Source organism: Magnolia sinica, chromosome 16, assembly GCF_029962835.1.
Source record: "Magnolia sinica isolate HGM2019 chromosome 16, MsV1, whole genome shotgun sequence".
Taxonomy (NCBI): Eukaryota; Viridiplantae; Streptophyta; class Magnoliopsida; order Magnoliales; family Magnoliaceae; genus Magnolia; species Magnolia sinica.
The window spans coordinates 3,393,342-3,409,880 of record NC_080588.1 but is presented as its reverse complement, the minus strand read 5'-3'; the positions used below and the strand labels follow the sequence as shown (position 1 = coordinate 3,409,880).

Genomic DNA, 16,539 nt, shown 5'->3' with positions numbered 1-16,539 from the left:
CGTCTCAGAAGGAGCCTTCATATGCACCAAGTCCGGAATCTGGTAATTGGCTAGGAGGTGAGCCAACAAGGACTCAACAAAGACCGATCCCCACGGAGTTTCAACTCTAGATTGGCCACTCAAGGGCCTGGCCAACGACCTCGCAACAGGGTCTGAGGATATCCTTGTTACCCCCTTAGCCCGATCCTTAGACTTCGCCCCAGTACTCCTGTTGGGCGGGGGATAGAGTGGGATGGCCTCGAGAGGACCTTCCGAGCTCCGATGGTCGGAATTCGTACTCTTGGGCTTTGACCCATTTAAGACCTCGCGGACTTCGTCCGAGTTGCTCAACATTGTGAAATAAAGAAAGAAGCGATAAAAGACTTACCGTGCTGCGGCAATTTGCTCCGATCTACGGGCAATCTACTCCAGCGATGATTTCCCTTTCCGGAGAAGTATCAGAATAGATTCCTCTTTTCTGGGAGCAAATCTCGGTGAGAAAAGTAAGGGATGAGAGAAAGCCACAAGTGTATTCAAATGCGGGGAAAATGAAATGGAAGAGGCGTCAGGATTTTTTATAGTCTGAGTCAACCGCCCGCCATCATGATGGGCAGTTATAGCCGAAGCTGAAATGACTCACATCCAAGCCCTCCTGTGCATATGGTGATCCATGATATGACTAACCAAACATCATCTCGACCTGAGCGCAGTCAACAATTAATGCATAGTCGTCTTTACACATTGTTCCGATCCGTGAGCCGCCAACGCCCAATGCGCCAATGACCCTTTGTATTTCGAGATATACATGGCACCCCCTGATCCACTTGGCCGATTCGCTTCGACATCTGCGGCCACGTGGCCGATGCACAATGGTAGGAGTAGGAGCGACGGCCAGCCCCGTGCGAAACACGGATTCCAAAAACCATAATGGGGACGCTTCGTTCAATCCAATCGTTACAGAAAAATCGACGGTTCACCTCCCCACTTCTCTACTTCTTTAGTCAACAACAGGATGGGTTCCGCACCCACCCCTCATCAAAACTGTTATGGGGAAATCTGAACCGAGTCGAATCGAGGTTAACTTCGACATCAGTGATTGGGCCTCTGAGCAAACACATATCCGACCCGGGGTGATTGTTCGATCCGAGGATTCTGTCTAAATGATAACACCGACTCTGGACTCGAGATAAGTTGTGCGTTCTACAAGACAGGCTCGGACCATGAGGTTGGCTCGGATAAAGACTAAGGAACCATGAGGTCGGCTCGGATAAAGGCTAAGTCTCAGCAGAGGCAGTGCTCGCACCTCGAACAAGTAGTGCTTGCGGCACGATCAGCACGATCTTGGGATAACCGCAAATTACTGCGTGTGCGTAGCCCTCGCATAGTGGCTATGACTACGCCTAGAGTATCAGGCATGTCCTAAGCGACTTTCAGGTATAAAAATGATAAATTTTTACAAAACCAGGTACGCAATATCCTACACCCTTACTACTCTACATAACTTAAACCTAGATTCCCTAACCTGACTTAGGCATCCGAGGGTCTCCTGCTTGAGCTAGGGTTTCCTTTGCTTACCTTTCTACATAGGACCAGGGTTCATTCTAAGTACTTTGAGTTCCGTGGAAGGTGGTCCAAATTCTTGCATCAACAATGTTCATGTACATCTTCATCTTTAAGGCATGACATGGCCCAAGCTCTATAGGGCCCACAGTGATGTATCTTTTTTATCCATACCATTTATCGGTTTGGCCAGCTTATTTTAAGGGCATGAGCCCAAATAATGCAGGTACAAAGCTCGAGTGAATCATACCACATAAGAATGTGGGGATTGAACAGCCACCGTTGAAAACTTCTCTGGAGCCACCATGAGTTTTTTATTTGCCGCCCAACTTGGTCATAAGGTCACATAGCCTTCGATGAAGGGAAGAAGCAAATGGAAGATTGATCTAAAACTTCTGTGGCTTCAAGAAGTTTTCAGTGGTGGGTATTCAATCCCCACTGTTTTTTTATGGTGTGGTCCACTTGATCTTTGTATCTACATCATTTTTAGCCCCATGCCCTGAAATAAGCTGAAAAAACGGATGGATGACATGGATCAAATACATACATCACGATGGCTGCCACAGAGCTTGATCCACTTTGGGCCGCGGAGATATCCGGGTGGCGGGTGATTTCTTGAAAACAGCTTCCCTGAAAACAGTTTCATTTATATGAAACGAGTCGATTCCGTTCGGTATCCAATGTCCATGGAATGACAATTTTGCTAGGGTCCTTCTAGTTGCACTAGCTAAGACCTGACCCAAAAAGTAGAATTCTACCAGCCCTTGCGATTAACCGCACATGTGCACATGCATTTATCATATAAGATTCATCCCATCTTAAAACTTGAAAAACCAAATTAGAAAAAGAGAGGAAAATGAAAGAAAAATCATCGTGCCATTGTGGGCCAGACATCCCTGGAAGAATCTCTCCCTTGGCAGCATCATCTGCATCAGGTCACATGCAGTCATGGTCAATCATAAGGAATATGTTCAGCCCTTTCACACTCTCAACCTCGCAAAAACTCAACCAACATAGCCACAATAGATAAAAGCTGCACCAGATGGCTGCATCCAAAAATTGGCACAGGGTGTGAAGGCAATACAAGAAATATTCCTCTAATTTATAGGCCAAAAAATGGAAGGTTGTGATCATTTTCCTATTACTTTTGTGGGTAACATTCACAGGCGTGACACAAGGTCCACTAATATTCAACACCAATGCATTGGTCTCACAAGCTCTGCAACATCCACTAATGTGGACGACCATGGTAGACCTTCCAGAAATTCTCATTGCCACTGGGCTGGTTTTCAACCAGCAATTGATTATGACCTAACCAGCTGCGTCATTGAACAGAATCATCTAAAACACATGTACAACACCCAATGCCTGTGGGGTCCACTAGTTGTATATGTGAAATCCACACCGCTCATCAGGTTCAATGGTCGTATCTAGGCCCTAGGACCAAAAATCAACTCAAGTGGGGATGAGATGCCAACCATCGATTTGTGTGGGGTCAGTCTGGTGTGTATCTTTCGTCATGCGTTAACTAGGTGGGATGAATGAAGATAGGAAAATCAGCCTGATTTAAAACTCAGGCGGTCCACGCCCATGAAATCAAGGGAGAGGATTAGGTGAGACCCAGACTCACCCAAGACGGTCCGTCCCTTACTATGGGGCCCACCTAAATCTATGTATTCTATATCCAATCCGTCCATCCGTTTTACAAGATTATTTTATCTCATTATACAAAAAATCAAGTAGATCCAATTATCAGGTGGACCATACCATAGGAAAAAGTGGCGATTGAAAGCCCTATCATTAAAACTTCTTAGGGTGTATTTTAATATTTCTGTAGTGTTTATTTTCCATCCAATCTGTTGGTAAGGTCACATTAGCCTGGATGAAAGTAAAAAAACAAATATCAACTTGATCCAAAACTTTTGTGGCTTATTAATGGTCAATCACCACTGTTTCCTATGTTATGGTCAACCTGATAATTGGATCTGCTTCATTTTTGGATAATTCCCTAAAATGATCTGTAAAAACGGATGGACAGTGTGGATATAGAATAAATACATCAAGGTGGCCACACGGTAAGCGCCACACTGTCTTGGGTGAGTCCGGGGTCTCACGTAATCAGCTACCGAAGTCAAGAGGTTTCAGAAGAAATTTTACATTGTCCTGTTGGGGTGGCCCATCAGAGTTTGGTCAGGCTCATATTTTTTAATGTACGGTTCTAATAAAGGTTGTGACCTGATGGATGGAGATGAATTTAAAAGTACAATATGGTGGGCCCACAGATCTGAGTGTTCTACGCACATGCTCCGGCAAAATTGACGAAATAGAGTTAATTTGAATCCTACGGGGTTTATTCAAATTAAGAACCGGAAGTGGATTGGCTGTTGCGCCCATCACAGGGACATCTTTTGTAACTATGTGGCCCATGCTTTGTGGGCCCACCATGATGTATGTGTTCAATCCACGCCATCTATTCATTTTGTCAGCTCATTTTACGGCATGAGGATAAAAATGATGCAGATATAAAAATTAAGTTAACTACACCTCAAAAGAAGGGATTGAATGCCTATTGTTGAAAGCTTTTGGGAGCTGTCGTTATGTTTTATTTGCCGCCTAACTTGTTCATAAGGAGGTCTGATGAAGGGAAAAAAACAAATATAAGCTTGATCCAAAACTTCTGTATTCTTTCAGAAGTTTTCATTTCAATGGTTGGCGTTCAAGTACTGTTGTTTTATGTACACTTGAGCTTTGGATCTACATCAATTTCTGGGCTCGTGCCCTAAAATGAGATGGAAAAACGGATGGATGGCATGGATAAAACACATACATAACATACGTCACAATGAGTCCCACATAGCTTGAGCCACGTCCACGGATTTCTTGTGCAGTAAACGTAGGTGGATCCTTACTCGTGCTCCGGTGGTAGACTCCGAGGAGTTTCAGCACCCGGTCAAGGGTTCGAGTATCCATGAGGGGTGAAATCGCACCAAGGCGTGAGTGTGTGAGGTTGTGTGTGCGTGTGTATAAAAAAAAAAAAAAAAAAAAAAAAAAAAAACGTAGATGGGGCCATTTTTTAACGCGTTACCAAACCTTAATAAGATTCAAATCTCATGTGGACCACACCACTAGAAACTGTGATGAATGGCAAATAAAAGATTTTTTAGGGGCTACAAAAGTTTTGGATCAACCAGATATTTTTATTTTCCCTTCATCCAGGTATTCCTTACATTATAAACGGATTGGATGGAAAATAAGCATTACGAAAACCTTATGATAGGCTCTTTGGAATATTTAATGGTGAGGTAGTCAGTCACCACTGTTTTCTGTGATGTGGTCCACCTGATATTTGGATCTACTTAATTTTTCAGACCAACTTCTAAAATGGGTTGTAGAAACGGATGGACGGCGTTGATATACAATACATCATCAATGTGGACCCCACAGTAAGGGTAAAGGTGTTACCCGGGTAACACCTCATCAACTCCCCTGTGGCGGGTGCAACAGTCAATTTCATATAATAATAAAAAATTCTTATTGTATCCTCTCTTACTCTGTCTCCCTCATCTCAGGCACCAACACTTCTCTGTCTCTAAAGACTGCATTTCATTTAAGAGGAGTTCTCTGGTCCTGCAATTTCTGTAAGTGAAATAAATTAAGAGCTCGTTTGACAGCATTGAATCAAATGGATTTGAGGGAATTTGTTATTTTTTGGTTATTTATTTGGTAGTAAAGAATTGGAGGGATTTGAATTTGAGGGGACTTTCAAATAAGAAAAAAAAAAATCCCATCTCAAGGTTATAATTTCAAATCCACTCAATTTCATACAAACCAAAACCCACTTGATTATAAAAGATTTCAAATCTATGTTGCCCAATGGGCCCTTATGTTCTTATTTTTTTAGATTGTTTAATTTCTCATTTCAAATGCGTTTGGATGATGCACTATGAAATAGAATTGTAGTTGCTAGTCTAGTAATAGTCTGCGTTTGGTTGCACAAAATATCATGAAGTTTTATGATATTTAGTACAAGCAAATACAAGCAGTTAGTCGAAGGGACAAAATTTTGAGGAATTTTATGGAAAAATTCCTTAGAAATTCGGATTTTACTAAATGAAGCATCCATCAACTGTAATTACCGAACAGTGCCTTTAGGAGTAAAATTACCTAAATATGCTCCTTTTGTTTTTTTTAATTTTAAAAAGTGATCCATTGAGAATTGTGGGGCCCACAGATATATGTTTGACATCCAACCCATCCAAATAAATGCACCACACATTGATTTCATATAGATAATTTTATTTATTTATTTATTTATTTGAATCCAATGATAAGATGGGCCAGACTATAAAAACTAATGTACACCACTTAAAACCATCCAAATTCATCTGTAGCCCATCTGGGGATTAAATTGGCCAGATTTTTTGTTGGTCTAAACACCATGCTGGGTTCATATGTTAGATGAATTGGATGTTATTCACATACTATGTGGAGCCTACAACTCTCAACTCCATTGCTTTTTAAAGTAAAAAACAAAAAACACAAAAAACAAAATGAGGGCATTTTCATACTTTCTCCTGATGAAAAGCATCACCCTGAAATTTCCTTTGGTGCAGGCATTCATTGGTAAAATGCAAATTTCTCAAGAATTGTTAAAAATCCCAAAATTTTGAATGAAAAGTTTGGGTCGAATACAATCTGGATTAAAAATGGAGAAAAAAAAAAAAACAACTATACATATGTGTTTGTATATTAATTATAAATAAATTTAAAATAAAAACTTTAATTAAAATATTTAGAATTTCTCTGTGTATGAACAATAAGGTACATAGATAGTCAACTTGTGCTCTTAATTTGTCGCCTCTCTGAAATCCTTCAATTTTCAAGTAATCCTATAAATCATTCTATCTCTATTATAAAATTTCACATTCTATTCAATTTTATCAATAGGTGATGACTACCAATCTCTATATTTTGACTCTTCCCAAAGTTTTTTTTTTTTTTTTTTTTTTTTTGTAATAAAACATGTTTTATTGAAAAGAAAGTGTTGGTTTGCCCAAAACACTTTTTTTTTTTTTTGCTATCTTCCAAAATATAGGTACTTTTAAACGTTTGGTCAAGCTTACTTGTATTTTTCCAAAATATTGAGTTTAAAATGGAGTTTTGCTAACCATGATCCAAACACAACCCTATTTGTTTTCCTAAAAATGCAATCCAAGACACCATTAGATATCATATAAAGCCTTTGAATCTCTTGTCCTTTGTTACACTGCTTCATCTTATTCTCATTTTTGTGATCTTTGGAGATAGTTTTTGAAGAAGAAAGGAAGAACTGGCGTACACTTCCAAAGTCACTAAAGTAGCATGCCACTAAGATGTAAGTTCTCTCAACTAACATTTGATCTTTTTATTTATTTATTTTGTACTTTCTCCTTTTAAGTTTTATTAGTGTGTACACTTCCAAAGTTACTGTGGCAGCATGACACTTAGATGTCAGTTCTCTCAACTAACATTTGATCCCTTTTTCTTTTTTTTTTTTGTGTATTTTCTCTTTTTTAAGTTTTATTAGTGTTGAAGGTGGAAGGAATTAATGAGAGATAGACAGTTAAGATGAAGGCCAAATCATAGCTTTGATACCATGTTAGATTTTAGGGACTACATTTTAAAGAACCATTGTGTCATCATTTTATTAAAAATGAAGAATATATATATATATATATATATATATATAAGAGGTGGAAGATCTTAACAGATATACACTTATCTATTTATATACTTATTTATAGTATGTACAATTGTGTATAGATATTCTATATTCTAACAATTAAAAAGATGTAATTTTTTAAAAAGCAAATTTTGTGGTTGCTCTTGTAGGCTACGCCAGTTGTTTTCAATTCGGCTTGAGATCAAAGATGCATGATGAGTTCTTGCTTAGCAACGGAGCTGAGCTATTAGAAGAGCTAATTACTTATGCAGAAGGTAAAAGTAAACCAATCCGCATTTTTTCCACACAAGAGCTTGAGAAGGCAACTAACAATTATGCAAAGGACTTTTTTATGTATCAAGATTCATATTACAAAATTTACAAGGGAACCATCGATGGCCGAGCTATTATCATTTCTAAGCGTAAGCGGCTTGAATTATTTCACTCCAAGAGAACCTATGAAGTTGCAATTCTATCCCAAATTAACCACGCCAATGTGATGAAGCTACTCGGATGTTGCCTCGAGACTAGAATTCCATTACTGGTTTTTGAATTCTTCCCCCACAAAAGGCTTTATCAACGAATCCACGAAGTCGGAACTTTTCATGATATTTCATGGGAAAATTGCTTAAAGATTGCCACAGGAATGGCGTATGGTATTACCTATTTGCACATAGGCACACCCACACCCATCATTCATAGGGATATAAGATCCAGGAAAATTTTGTTGGATGAAGATTGTAATGTCAAAATTGTTGGTTTTGATCTATCGGTATCAATGCCCAAAGGTGAATCGAAGATAAAATGCAATGTAGCAGGGACTGACGGGTATCTTGATCCAGAGTACGCTTTGAAGGGGGAATTATCAGAAAAGAGCGATGTTTACAGTTATGGGGTAGTTGTGTTTGAGATTTTAACAGGAAAGACTGCTAAAGAATTGCATTATTACGATTCAATTTTTCTGTTTGTTGAATGCATGGAAGAGAAGCGTCTTGGATTTGTCAAGGCAAATTTTCTTAAAGAGGCGAAGAGAGATCAACTGATGGCATTCGTACAGCTTGTTGGGAGATGCCTTGCACGAAGCTGGGAGAAGAGGCCTACAATGAAGGAAGTTGTTCAAGAACTCCGACGAATTAAAGGGTTATGAAAGTTGTCAAGAACAAGCCCTGCTCTTTGATCACCATATGCCCCTTAGGATGTGGTAAGAAACATTTTGTTCAATATCATGTAATCGACATTGGCATTGTCATAGCTTCAACCCAGCCGTTTGTAGTCATTGTAAAGGAGAATTCAATCAAATTGAAAGGAGTTCAATCATGTGGGGTCTACTAGAATGGGCCCAATACGGCAATCCGAGCCAATACGGTGTAGGATCTTATGAAAAATGACGAAAAAATTGAGAATCTTGTATTTCTCTGATGAATGGACCAACCCCCTTTCGGGTCCAGACCATCTACATGGAGGGAGCCCACCAAATTAACTGCTTGGATCTATGCATGTGGTAGGACATGGAGGGGTTGTGTACTTAGCAACCTCTCTTTTACAAGTCAAAGCCAAATCAAACCACACTTCTAATTTCATGATTTGTGCATGCAAACTCACCACAATGTGAACAAAGTACTTTAACAGTAAGAAAAGAAAAGAAAAGAAAAGGAAAAAAAAAAAACATACGAGTCAGCCAAATGAGGCTGCCCTTTGGTTTATGGCCTTTTGTAGGGGTAGAGAAAAATAATTTGCAATTTTGGAAATTTTATTGGAATTTCTACTCTTAGTCCTAATTAGAATTTCTGAAATTCACGAAATGGAACTCTTTTGTATTGCATTGGAAAGAAAGAGTTCTTTTATATCCTCACAAGAATTGTTTTGTGATTTTTATGAATTCCATTAACAGTTAAAACCCCAAAAATTGCAACCTATTTTTCTCTCAGTCTTGGCCAAACACACCTTTAAATACTTTAAGAATCACAAATGGCATAGGATTGCATGGAAGCTTTTTTGGAATTTTAGCATATCTTGTAAATTCATTGATCTTTCAACTGTCATAATCTCCGCCCTAGAACTCAGGCATTGGCAGCACATTTTGGATTTGTCACTGATGACTACGATCATCTTCGCAGTTTTCCCAAAGGCCACAATTGGTCACAGTTCTTCTTCCCAAGTATCAAGCTGCGCAGAAGTCCAAGAAATCAACCTTTATGGACGTGTTTGGATGCACTATCAAATTGAAATGCAATCATTGCTCCAACGAAGCAGGTATAACTAAATTGTAGTTTCTTTAGCATTCATATCTAGAATTCAGGTTCCAAATTGTAATTACATTCATTTAACCAATGAATATTGATGCAGGGAAGAACGTGAGGTCGAGCACCATCTTCCTCGGAGGGATAACTATTCCGAATCCATGGAACTTCTCTGGACTCCTCACAGAGATTTCTCAAATCCACGAGAAAAGAAACAAGAAAATAGAAATAAATTCTGAAAATTTTGTAATAATTTGATTGATGATGAAAAACGAGATTACACCCCTTTAAATAGGGATACTAAGCCATGAAAGAAGTTTCGGAATCAAACTACAACTAAAACTCCTGTAATTCGCAATTTACTATAAATAGTAAACTTACTATTTATAGACAGTCGTGATGTATACCAGTGTGCAAGGTTTTTGGCAAAAAATAGTGAGTGTCCTATTTGGCTTCACCACAATGTTCTCCTAATTATTCTAAGCAGTTTTTATGTTGGGCACAACTTCTAAAGCCCAACGGATGAAGAATTATACTCAAATTAAAACTTACTATAAATAGTAAAAATGAAATAAAAACATGAATTTGACCGTCGATCTAATGGTATTTCATAAATTCAGCATGGGCTAGCTAAAGTATTTCGTCCTACCCAAAATCATATATGGTATGTTTGATGGGTCATTCCGGTTTGCGAGATACGTCTATTTTAAGTTCTGATGGTCTGTATCATTTCTGTCGTCGACCAGGCCTTTTCTGATCCATCTTGGCCATGAAACTATCCACGACCCGCTCTACATCAAATATCGACGAGGTGAATTTTTATCATGTACATGAAAGACAATCACATGCATGCGTAGAAACACATGTAAAAAAAATCTCAACAATTTAATGAACATATATAGTGTGCGCGCGCGCGCGCGTGTGTGAATGTCAGTCTGATGTTGGGCGGCAGTCCAACATTGACCAGCTTCAAGTCCTAAGTTTTTTATCGTCAAGTAATGAATGGCCTAACTTCGACGTTGGATGCAGTCAGCACAAACCACACTTTCTTCCATTGTTAGTTACCCCGCTATTCTCATTTCACATCTGATTATACGTCCAGATTCATAGGCGGATTTTTTTAAAAATTATTATTATTAGAAAAAAACCCTCACGGACAGTCGTGTCAGGGGTTCTGTGGGGCTCACCATGATGTATGTGTTTTATATACACCGTTCATCTATTTTGACGGATAATTTTAAGGGATGAGCCCAAAACAAGGAGGCAGATGAAGTCTTAAGTGGACTACAATGAAAGCGACGGAGATTGAAAGCTTCGCGTTGAAAACTTCACAGGGTACGGAACTTCATCTCAGGGTACCCTGTTCCATAGCTGCTCAAATCGTAGACCGAGTGAAAGATACCTCGTTTCAACACTGAGTTCTTGGTATCGATTCCTTAGTAGGGTGGCTACCAGTGAAGTGTGAACTGACGGTGGGTGTACTAACAAGCTAACAGAAAAAGAAAAAAAAATAAAAAACTTCATCATACAGTCCCAGAAGTTTTGGATCAAGATGATATTTATGTTGTCTCTACGTGACCTTATGATCAAGATGATATTTATGTTTTCCCCTTTTTCAAGTAAATGTGACCTTATGAACAGGTTGGATGGCAAATAAACATCAGGTGGGCCCAGAACGTTTTCAACGGTAGGATTTCAATCCCAGCTACTTCCTCTAGTGTGGTCCACTTAATACTTCAATCTGCCTCCTTTTCGGGCTCATGCCCTAAAATAATCTGTAAAAATGAATGAACGATGTGGATAAAACATATACATTAAGGTGAGCCCCACAGATCCTCTACCTAAGTCCTGGTGGGGTAGCTACCAGTCCACCTCCAGTAGAAGCTTTCTAATACTCCTTCTTTTAGTAGAATTTATATAATCAGCAGCCTGCTCTCTAATCTATCAATCTATGCTGTTCATTAGGTTTAATGCACATTTCATAGGCGACCATGAACACATCACAATAATGTAACAAATATTAAACATTTGATCAATCTCCATAAATATGGACGGTCAAGATTATCTTAAAAAATTTGTCTAAGCAAGAATTTGATTCGTTTATTTGTCAGGGACCATCATCGCTTGGCTATGATTCTAAAGAATCACCTTTGTTTTAACATTGTAACCATCACATCCATAGCTTTATTGAAAGGATGGCTATAGAAAATAAGGCCAAATCAAAGAGAGAAATTTACGACTGTACGACCCATTTATGGCCCAATTAGGAGACTAAGCCCACCTCATTTTCCCTTGCGAGAATACACCCCAGCTGTACGGACGCCTTTCCAAAGGTTGAAAATGCCCCCGGTGTAAACAACGGGTTTTACTGCCGCTGCCAGTTACGTCTCCACCGAAAAAATCCTAGCTTTTTTTCTTTTTTCTCTCTCTGATCGTTCATCCTACCCATAGATTACCAATTTCTGATCACTTCTCCCCCCTCTGACTGTCTACTGAAGTAGTAAGACCTTTCTTTTATCGCTTCCTTCTTTCTCCTTTATCTGGTCGAAAATACACACCTCATAGACGTCCTTTTCGACTTTTTTGAGCCCAAGATAGGACAAGATATGGTCCCCCCAGCTAAGAAGCCTCGAATGGCAGGTATATTGAAATCCCTGCTTTCATTTTTTCGACCCCACTGTATATTTTACTATATATGTGCACCTTCCACAATCCATTTTCAATTTTTAAAAATATTAAGCTTTGTTTGGGTGGACCCCACTGTATATTATAGTATATATGCGCACGGTCCCCAATTCAATTTCATTTTTTTAAATGCTTAATAGTATGGCAGGTCCTGATAAATTAGCAAAATCAGGACTCAAATCGCCCACATTGAGAGTTGTTTAAACAAAGAATAAAATTAGATATGAAACTAAATGAAGAGCATGAAAGTGACTGAGCACCGACTGAGTTAACAGACCGAGGACCCACTGAATTATTCAATTCGCTTCAAACCATGATCATTTCCATGCATTTCACGGTCATCCAAAACAATTCCGTGTTGATTCACGGTCGTTTCGAGGCATTTCGCGGTCAATTCGCTTCACTTCACGGTCATTTACATGCATTTCGCGGTCAAATCGCTTCAAACCATGATCATTCCCATGCATTTCACGGTCGTCCCAAACAATTTCGTGTTGATTCACGGTCGTTTCGAGGCATTTCGCGGTCAATTCGCTTCACTTCACGGTCATTTACATGCATTTCGCGGTCAAATCGCTTCAAACCATGATCATTCCCATGCATTTCACGGTCGTCCCAAACAATTTCGTGTTGATTCACAGTCATTTCGAGGCATTTCGCGGTCAATTCCCTTCACTTCACGATCATTTGCATGCATTTCGCGGTCAAATCGCTTCAAACCATGATCATTCTCATACATTTCATGGTCGTCCCAAACAATTCCGTGTTGATTCACGGTCGTTTAGCATTTCGGGCATTCCCTTCACTTCACGGCATTGCATGCATTTGCGGTCAATTCGCAAACCATAATCATTCTCATGCATTTCACGGTCCCAAACAATTGTGTTGATTCACGGTCGTTTGAGGCATTTCGCGGTCAATTCCCTTCCTTTACGGTCATTCGCATGCATTTTGCGGTTCATGATCCTTCCCATGCATTTCATGGTCGTCCCAAACAATTGTGTTGATTCACGGTCATTTAAGCGCTTCGCGGTCATTCCCTTCACTTCACGATCATATGCATGCATTTCGCGGTCTCTATTCATGATCATTCCCATGCATTTCACGGTCATCCCAAACAATTCGTGTTGATTCACGGTCATTTGAGGCATTTGCGGTCAATTCCCTTCACTTCAGGTCATTTGCATGCACTTCGCTGTCATGATTATTCCCATGCATTTCACGGTCATCCCAAACAATTGTGTTGATTCACGGTCGAGTCAATTTCGGCAATTCCCTTCACTTTCGGTCAATTCCATGCAATTTGCTTAAATTCATGATCATTCCCATGCATTTCACGGTCATCCCAAACAATTCCATGTTGATTCACGGTCATTTGAGGCATTTCGGGTCAATTCCCTTCACTTCATGGTCATTTGCATGCATTTCGCGGTCAAATCGAACCATGATCATTCCCATGCATTTCATGGTCATCCCAAACAATTTGCGTTGATTCACGGTTGTTTGAGGCATTTCGCAGTCAATCACGGTCGTTTCGATGCAGTTCGCGGTCAATTCGCTTCAAACCATGATCATTCCCATGCATTTCACGGTCATCCCAAACTATTCCGTGTTGATTCACGGTCATTTCGAGGCATTTCACGGTCAATTCCCTTCACTTCACGGTCAATTGCATGCACTTCGGGGTCAATTCGCTTCAAACCATGATCATGTCCATGCATTTCACTGTCATCCCAAACAATTCCGTGTTGATTCACGGTTGTTTCGAGGCATTTCGCGGTCAATTCCCTTCACTTCACGGTCAGTTGCATGCACTTCGCGGTCAATTCGCTTCAAACCATGATCAATCCCATGCATTTCACAGTCGTCCCAAACAATTCCGTGTTGATTCACGGTTGTTTCGAGGCATTTCGCGGTCAATCCCCTTCACTTAATGGTCGATTACAGTCCTTAGACAAATCCGCGCATGGTCAAATTCACGACGTTCATGGCCAAAATGCAACATATAACTCTGAAATTGACCCATATCTTAGTAAAATTGGTCGTGAAGTTGTTGAATGTGACCCATGAGATGACCATTTGACATGGAATTCTTCAAAATGCCCGATGACTGCTTGATGTTGACATTTTTTTGACTGCCAACCTTGATATAAATTTACCAAGAACTGTATGAAATACACCGACAAATGAGTGAAAGAGGCCCAAAACTTGTGAAAATTCACTAATAAGTCTTGTACTTTCATTTGGAATTCACCAAAACCTGACCACTAACTCGATATAGTCACACCATACTTTATGAATTTTCACCACAATAAGTCAACTTTTACATTATGTGTCGTTAAATACAGAATGTTATCATTGATTTAATTTCTAATTCATTATTGCAGATGACAAACCCTTACACAAGGGATTTAGCGAGTCGGCCCCTACCATCTCATGCAGATGTTCATTGACATGGTGGTTTGATAGTGTGAAGAGGGGGTTGGAGAAGAATAACACTAGATTAAATATATTTAGGCAGACCCCATTCTCATTTTTATTAAACATTCCATCATTCAAGTTTATAGAAGCCATTTTTCACGCACTTATTAACAGATATATAGGCAACCTTGTATTCAAGATACAGGGGAACCGTATAAAATTTACCAAGATGGACTTCACCCTAATAACAGGGCTGAAGACTAGTGATCTCTATATACCCAATATCCATCGTTCGAAGAAGTCATTAAGAGACAAATACTTCCCTAAATATCCTATCCTAAAGAAACATGTACAGGAAGTGATCAATAGGATAGTTGATAGCAATAAGCACAAAGATGTTGTGAAGTTAGCCCTAATATTATGTGTAGAGTGGTTTGTTAGGGGTACCGACACGAAAATTAAATGCTGTAAAGAGTTTATTGACCTTGTTGACTCATTAGAAGACTTTAATATCTAGCCCTGGGGTAGTTTGGCCTACCAAACGATGACAGAAGGGATCGAGAGTGCCTTCATGGCATCCCAAGGGCCTCATTACAATGTCACCGGTTGCATATTTCCCCTACAGGTAAGGATTCTTTCCTTGTCTATTTTAATTCATAGTTTATAACAAACTATATTTATTTTACATTATTTTGTTATTTCATTGTAACAGATATGGGCTGTTGAGAGAGTACCAGCTCTCGAACAATGTATAATTTCATACGTTCCCTTCCAATTCCCACGAATCATACAATATCGGGGATGGAAGCTCTGAGGTATAAGAAGATTCATGAAATTATAGAGAGTAAAGATGTAAGTCAATTTCTATGAAACTAAGTGGTCACTCATTTAACTATATATATTTGTGTGTGTGTCTCTGTGTGTTTGCGTGTGTGTTTCTGTAGCATGAAAATGAAGATGTTCTCTTGTAGGCTAAGATCATTGTTAACTTAGAGCCAACCATAGATGAGTTGGAGAAGGAGTCCGTTCATTTGGCCCATGATATATTTGATGTAAGATGTCAGAAACGTCTTCCTTTATGTTGATATTTTATATTTAATTTGACATGTTATATAACTGATACATACATTGCTTCATTCTGTAGAGCACTAAAGATGAAGATGATGAAGTTATGGAGGAGAAATCAGGACAAGGAGAGGGTGAAGAGGGTGGAGAGGGAGAAGAAGGGGGAGAGGAAGACAGTACTGGTGATGAAGAGGGAGAGGGAGCGGAGTTGCAACTCACTGGGGAGTCGATGGAAGATAGGGAGGAGCTGGAGGCGCAGAGGCTTCAGTTGGAGAGAGAGAGAGGGAAGAGTTGAAGCTTCTCAAACGCACACTAAAAGAGAGAGAAGAATCGATTAAGAGGGAGAGAGAAGTAGTACTTAATGAGCTTGAACTAATGCTGAAACTGAAAGAAGCTTTGAGGTTAGAGAAGGAGGAGTTGAATGAGATGGAGATTTTGAAGAAGGAGAGGGAAATGCTGCTGAGGGAGAAGGAAGAATTGAAGAAGGAGAGGGAAGAGTTGGAGGAGGGTAAAGTGGAGTTGAAGAAGCAGATGGAGGCATTTCGTATAGAGAAGATTCAGTTCTGGAAGGAGGACTGTGAGAATCAGAAGAAAGAGTCTGAGAAGGAAGACGAGGATGCTTTGGGCGTTGATATACGTGAGAAATCACTGCAATCCATTCCAGTATATATGAGGAGACCTAAGAGGGTGCTGAAGCCGTCTGTCTACAAGTGTTCTCCATTCATTTCTATCTCTGCCGTGCAAACCACTCCAAGCAACGCCGCCAACGATGAGAAACAGAGAGAATTTCTGACTTCTCCGATACCCTTTCAGGCCATGATCGATCCACTTAGGGTAATATCGTAGGACGAACTCCATGAATTGGAAAGCTGGGCCAACGCAAACAAA

The 16,539-nt window shown here is 39.7% G+C and overlaps 1 protein-coding gene across 1 annotated transcript; it reads left to right on the top strand.

Moving 5' to 3' along the window:
- Positions 1-6,556: 6,556 nt before the first annotated feature.
- On the top strand, positions 6,557-9,485 carry LOC131229197 (wall-associated receptor kinase-like 1). The gene is made up of 2 exons (XM_058225084.1): positions 6,557-6,913; positions 7,411-9,485. The coding sequence occupies exons 1-2, from the start codon at positions 6,901-6,903 to the stop codon at positions 8,385-8,387; spliced, it is 990 nt and encodes a 329-aa protein (XP_058081067.1). The 5' UTR covers positions 6,557-6,900; the 3' UTR covers positions 8,388-9,485.
- The last annotated feature ends 7,054 nt before the right edge of the window (positions 9,486-16,539 follow it).